The 7,025-nt window shown below is 39.6% G+C and overlaps 1 protein-coding gene across 1 annotated transcript; it reads right to left on the bottom strand.

Annotated features, from left to right (window-relative positions):
• Positions 1 to 3,234: 3,234 nt before the first annotated feature.
• Positions 3,235 to 3,830, bottom strand: LOC144282905 (small ribosomal subunit protein eS24-like). Its single transcript, XM_077846617.1, has 2 exons — positions 3,674 to 3,830; positions 3,235 to 3,593 (listed from the first exon to the last, which is right to left on the bottom strand). Exons 1-2 carry the CDS (start codon positions 3,828 to 3,830, stop codon positions 3,352 to 3,354), a joined length of 399 nt encoding a protein of 132 aa, XP_077702743.1. The 3' UTR covers positions 3,235 to 3,351.
• Positions 3,831 to 7,025: the final 3,195 nt, after the last annotated feature.

The following is a 7,025-nucleotide window of genomic DNA, read 5'->3' as shown; positions in this document are numbered from 1 at the left end:
ATCATAATGTGATGTTTACAGTGTGGCTGGCTTCTTGTCCCTCTGACTTTAATTCTCCCTATGGATTCAAGGCTCTGATTTAGGGCCATCCAGGACCAGCTACAAACTTTTCAGGGTCTAATGCAAAATGGAAATGCAGGGTCCTTTGTTAACAAATTATTCCTGATTTTAAGACAGCGCAATAGAGTATGAAACCAAAGGAAGGGCTCCTCCTATAAGCATGGAGTCCTGTGTGAAAAATAGGCATAAACCCATCACCCTAGCCTAGGGGCTACCTTCTCTCTTTATAAATATCCCCCATACTAGGGCTGTTAAGATCCAAGCTTACTCAAATGCTTAGTTAAAAATGCCACCAGAAGACAGCACAATCCTCCTTAAGGGCAGAAGTAATGAATTATTTTCTCTTTCTTCCACTATGCCATTACGCTTTGTACCTTGTAAGCCCTTAAAGTAAGGGAGATGGGATGGTTAGTGAATTTACAAGGGGCGGATTTGATCAAGGTCCACTACTTCATAGATTTGCTTCTTCCCAAATGTCTTAAACTCTTGTGTATCCATATTCTTGACTTAGGAAAATCTCTATCTCACAGAGATCTTACATGCGAAAATATTGTCTCCATTAGGTCTAAAACACAAGTATTAGTGAATGAACGAATGGTTTGAGTGACCCACATGTGGTTCACATCGATGCTGTACCAAGAGAAGAGGAAGGAAGGGGTCAGAAGCCCATCTTTCATGGGGCTGATGCAGGCAGCCAAATCCATAACACACATCCTCTGATTCCCTGTCATCAGGTCACCAGATAATCACAGGCAAATCCTACCTGAATTGTATTATCCAGGTGCAGACGGAGAAAGATAATATGATTCTTCTTGGTAATACATGACGAGGCAGCGTAACTCAGAAAAAATAATGCATTCTCTAGTTAGCTTGGATTACTTTCAGTAGCTATGAGATCCTAAGCATGTAAGTCAGCCTTCCTGAGCCTCTTCTTCCTCATCCATAAAGTGAGCACAACAATACAATGCACGGTGAAGGCTCGACTTTTCTGGGTGCCAGAGTAACAGCATTAGGGTGATCTCCTACACATGGTGGTTTATATAGCAGCCACAACAACATCACGTTTGTGACAAGGATGTTTTCCGTCGCAGTGAATTGCAAACAGTAGCCTATTAACCGCTAGATTCCCTGCTCATGATGACAACAGCCAAATTCTCTTCTTGCTTTTGCTTTGTCTTCATTCACTGAATTTATCTTAAAACAATTTGACTCCACAGAATTAAAAGATATTTCTGGCTTTCTCTTATCTTATTAGGACCTGTATTATCCTGTTGGGATTTTAGGAGCTGGAGTCCCTGGGTCTTATCCGTGATTTCAGGAGGTAATGCCTTGTTAGAATTCTTGTTAATGTCAGACTTAATCTAGCTCAATAGTCTCACGGTGCAGATGGTCATTACGGTGGCATTTTTTATGTTGCAAACCTAAAGTACATAATTTTGCACTTTTTAAAAGTATCATTTTAAAATTAGAGGTTGCTTTACCCATTAGAGTCTAACGTAGAAAGGATATACCAGGATAGTACATTGGCATATTTTTTTCTGTTTAATTAATCAGGGAAGAAGATCACATTTTTCAAATGCATGGGCTAATTTTTATGGAGAGTCACATTCAAAATCCAACACTGTATTTCATTCATTTATTCATTCGGTTTAGTCATTTACTTCTTCTTCATTCATTCAACAAAGACATATGGACTATGTAACTGGCACTGTTTCAGGTGCTATTCAGACAAACCAGATACAACTGTGTGGCTTTTCCTATAAACGATTTCACAGTCTCGCACGATGTAATCTGTGCTTTAATTAAGGCTTTCACAAGGGCACAGGGATCAGACAAGGAGGAATGCCTAAGTCTCTTTGAAGGCGTTGGGACCCAATACTTGAAGACAGAAGTCTGGAGAAGGCAGAGAAGCTAGGAAGATCATTCCAGGCAGGAGAAACATAAGAAAATATGTTTCTAACTTGTATCAAGTGTGTCTGCATAGTATGAAAAATCTCCTCTGTGTGGTAGGTAAACACAGGTAAAGCTCCCTGCATTTAGAGATGTTTGAACAAAGTCTGCCTGTCAATCTAACAAGTGTATTGAGGAGCATAGGGGGGTTGTGCTATAGGCCTCTGTAATCATTTTAAATCTTGAGATTTTACATACAGCTGGATCTGCATGCAATTTACTCCAAATAATGAATGGGAGCAAAACCAAAGAACGAAAAGAATCAAGGTTGAGCAGAAGTAACAGGCAACCTAAAGAAGTGTACTGAAGAGCTGAGAAGCAGGTCAGATGGCGATCGGAAAAATGAGCCCCCAAGCCAGAAACCAGCATGTTCCAGGAAGTTCTTACTGTCTGGGTGAGAAGTTCAGGATGGAGAGAATAGTGATGCAAAGACATTGAGAACCCCATTTCTATGTGGCACAACTGTGTTTCATTTGCTTGGCAATGGGCCAGACTGCTGAAAGGCATCCAGAAGAATCATACACCCCCAACTGGCTCTCCAGAGCTTGCAGAGGTGAGTGACATGGGGACATGGGACTGGGAACCGGATTTGGGTAAAACAAAGAAAATACCCGAGATGGATCATCACTTCATCATTGTAACACTTCACAGTACAACACTCGCGTCCAGGAGGTCCCGTTAGCAAGGAGTCATGGTAAGATTTGCACCGCTCTCTGCAGTTCTGTGCTCATCACACTTCATCTTCAAAGCAGTCCTGAAGAAAGGGAGCCTTGGCTCCTCTTGAGAAACGTGAGCAGAGTGACCCACAGCATGTTTGTCTCATCCAAAGTCATGCATAAAATTAGGTTTTGAATACCCAAAAGTAGGCTTTTTCCTGGCACTTTCTGTTACTGTCTTCTTGGAGTGGCAGTTAATTCATCTGTCAAATGGGGTAACAATTCTAAATCCAATTATCTCAAAGATCTACTGTGAAAATCCAGGCAGATAATACACTTAAAAGTATTGCAACAATATAAAAGGTCAGCCAAAAGTAGTTAATGGGGTAATAGGTGATGGCAAAGGAGGAGGATGAGGAGAAGGGAGGAAGAAAAAAAAAAAAAGGAAAGGAATCAGGATTTAGGATTCTCTTTCATCTTTTTTGATCCATGATCGAAACGTCAAGTTTCTTCTATATTCTGTTCTGTTGTCACAGTGAATTCTGGGTGGTTTATTCACACACTCTCCTTTTTTTTTTTTTTTTTAACATTCTTAGTTTATTAATCCTCTCATGAAAAATCTGCACAATCACCACAGATAAAGCCACTGCAGAATCTTTACTCCTTCTGTTGTCCAATCTCCAGCTCACTTTTTGCCAGCACCCACATTGGCTTTTGCAGTCCCCCTGACTTTCTTCATTCTGCTTTTGCGTTCTTTGAACTGTTTTCTTGATGTCTTTTTCTTCTCATACAGGCCATGTCTTGCAAGTTTATGTTTGGGTTCATTTTTCTTTGTGTAATCCAAGGAATCATAAATCATAAAACTGCCAAAGTGAGTTGTCTTGCCACCATCAAAATGGGTTCTGAATCGAAATACAAATATGGGCACTTGACGGGATGAGCACTGGGTGTTATTCTATATGTTGACAAATTGAACACCAATAAAAAATAAATTTATAAAAACAGACAAACAAATATGACATCTGGTGTAGTCTTGTACATTTTGGCTAGTTTTTCCTGAATTTCTGTCTTCCTGGGGTGAAGAACATCAATGACCATCTGTTTCTCCTGAAGCAGTAGGTTGGTCATGAACTTCCTGGTCCGGATTATTACTGTGTCGTTCATGACGGTGGCCAAGCTTCAAGCAGCATGGAAGGAAGAGACACACTCTCCTTTCAATGCCGTATTGGAAGGTTTACTCTTTAGCTCACGTTTTTATAATTTTTATGTATGTGTGTATGTATGTACTTTAATGATGGCAGGTTTCCACTTTCACAAATTTATTTGATTCTTTTTTCCAAACCTTTTTGTTTGTTTTTTAAGTTGTCCTGTACTCATCCTGTGGACTCAATTGTCTATGGTTGTTTTTTTTTAAGATTTATGTATGTATGTACGTATGTATGTATGTATGTATGTATTCATTTATTTGAGAGGGAGAAAGAGAACACAGGCAGGAGAGATAAAGGGAGAGGGAGATAGAGAAGCAGACTCCTCGATAAGCAGAGAGCCTGACTTAAGGCTTGATCTTATGACCCTGAGATCAGGACCTGAGCCAAAATCAAGAGTCCAATACATAATCAATTGTGCCATGCAGGAGCCCCACAATCTTCTATTTTTTAAATTTTAAAAAATATTTCAAACATAATCATCATAGAGGTCAGATGCCACCATTTGAATTTTATGGGGGACAGTTCCAATCATTTTTGAGTCTGCTGACTTACTGTCATGGGGGCTGCAGTTCAAAGGAAGAAAAGAGGCATCTGATTTAAGAAGTGAGAAAAACTTTGGGTTGGAATGGAGGCAGATGTGTGTGGGAGAGTGTGTGTGAGTTTGTGCACGTGTAATAAAAAGACAACCATTACTATGAGTTACACTTTCAGGAGCCCTCAGTGCTGTTTGGACAGATTCAGTGCTAAGCATGTTAGTTGCAGGAATTCAGTTGTTTCTCACATTCGGTGGGCAATAAACCCAACCTTGACTTAAATATGAAGAAGTAGAACAATTTTCACAAGTTCGAAGAGTGGACAGTTTAGATTGGAACTCAAAGGCATTCTTCCAAATTGCAGCTTCTTCATTGTTAAGCTACCTGCTAGTGAGTATGAGCTTAACCAACAGAAGTTCTCTGAAATGTTCCCTGCTACTCTCAGAAGTACAAGAAGAGAGAAGTTATCTATTTTAAATGAATGCTATAGGATTTTATTTAGCTGAACTATTTTTATTTTGAGAACATACAGGCAGGTTTTGGACAAACTGTTATTGCTTCTTTGCTCTACAATCCACTGTCTTGTCAACTTTTAAGTTGTGCACGGAGAGGGAAGATGTGGAGTGTGAGAACAAAGTGTGACTCTGCTTGGAATGTCAGTGTGCTGAGAAAAAACTCAGGGAAATTTCTCCGATCCTGGAGCTGAAATTTCATATAAGGAGACATACTTAGGGTTTTCACACAATAGATTAAATTGGAAGAATTCTATAGGCCTAAATTTATTTTTTAAATGTATATATGTTGACAAAATATTTGGCTTGACCTTTGGACACATCTGTGGAAACAGATACAAACCCCAGGGGACACATGCAAAGAGAAAGTGTTGCAGCTCCTTTCTGGGTGGGACACCTTGAAGCATAGAATCTATGACCGCAGAGCTATTGCTGGCAAACTGCTGAAATCACGATCAGTAGAGTGTTTCCAGGAAGAGAGAGAAAGAAAAAATAAAGATCGCTTAGCAACTTAGCGACTGTCAGGGATCCGAGTGGGCCCTTTTGTCCCTAACACTCTGGTTCATTTGAAATGTCGGTTTCTTGATGTTTAAAATAAATGCCATGAAACAGATTGGTGTATGATGCTCCTTCCAGCTCAAAGAGTCTATGAGCGTAGAATGTCACACCTGTGTGGCCCCCCAGCAAGATCACATGTGGTGGTCGGGAAATTACTAAGAGGGATCCTGGAGTTATTTTCAATGATTTAAAAAGCCAAATAGAAATCATGTTTAATCTTGAGAAAATCTCTAAGTGAAATGTCAATGATTTATATAATTATAATTATTAATAATTAATAATTATCTCAACTTTCTGTAATAAATCCAATCAGCTTCTGCTGATCTAGGGATCTAGTAAATAGCAAATCTCTTTGATTAACAAAAAATATAGGATTAAAATATCATTCACTATTAAAAAAAGAGTTGAGTTTTTGTTTTGTGTGTATTTGTTTTCAATAAGTAGAGAACTGGGTTCTGGTAAATGTGGGATAGCTATGCCACTGTTAGTGTACATTTCTTTTCGAAAATTATTTTTTACTTGAAAAACCATGCTAATGTTGTTCTGGTAATCTTATTTCTGAGAGTCTATGTAAAGAAAATAATCTAAAAGGAAAAACTGCTTATTTTTTTTATTGGAGTTCAATTTGCCAACATATAGCATAACACCCAGTGCTCATCCCGTCAAGTGTCCCCCTCAGTTCCCATCACCCAGTCACCCCCACCCCCCACCCACCTCCCCTTCCACAACCCCTTGTTCATTTACCAGAGTTAGGTGTCTCTCATGTTTTGTCACCCTCACTGATATTTTCAAGCATTTTCTCTCCTTTCCCTTTATTCTGTTTCACTAATTTTTATATTCCCCAAATGAATGAGACCATATAATGTTTGTCCTTTTCCTTTTCACTCAGCATAATACCCTCCAGTTCCATCCACGTCGAAGCAAATGGGGGGTATTTGTCGTTTCTAATGGTTGAGGAATATTCCATTGTGTACATAGACCACATCTTTATCCATTCATCTTTCAATGGACACTGAGGCTCCTTCCATAGTTTGGCTATTGTGGACATTGCTGCTAGAAACATCGGGGTGCAGGTGTCTTGCCGTGTCACTGCATCTGTATCTTTGGGGTAAATCCCCAGCAGTGCAATCGCTGGGTCATAGGGCAGATCTATTTTTAACTCTTTGAGGAACCTCCACACAGTTTTCCAGAGTGGCTGCACCAGTTCACATTCCCACCAACAGTGTAAGAGGGTTCCCCTTTCTCCGCATCCTCTCCAACATTTGTGGTTTCCTGCCTTGTTAATTTTCCCCATTCTCATTGGTGTGAGGTGGTATCTCATTGTGGTTTTGATTTGTATTTCCCTGATGGCAAGTGATGCAGAGCATTTTCTCATATGCTTGTTGGCCATGTCTCTGTCTTCGTCTGTGAGATTTCTGTTCATGTCTTTTGCTCATTTCATGATTGGATTGTTTGTTTCTTTGCTGCTGAGTTTAATAAGTTCCTTATAGATATTGGAAACTAGCCCTTTATCTGATAGGTCATTTGTAAATATCTTCTCCCATTCTG

The sequence above is a fragment of the Canis aureus genome, chromosome 14 (genome assembly GCF_053574225.1).
Source record: "Canis aureus isolate CA01 chromosome 14, VMU_Caureus_v.1.0, whole genome shotgun sequence".
NCBI classification, from domain to species: Eukaryota; Metazoa; Chordata; class Mammalia; order Carnivora; family Canidae; genus Canis; species Canis aureus.
Note: the sequence above shows the minus strand (reverse complement) of the source record. Positions and strands in the feature narration are given on the sequence as shown.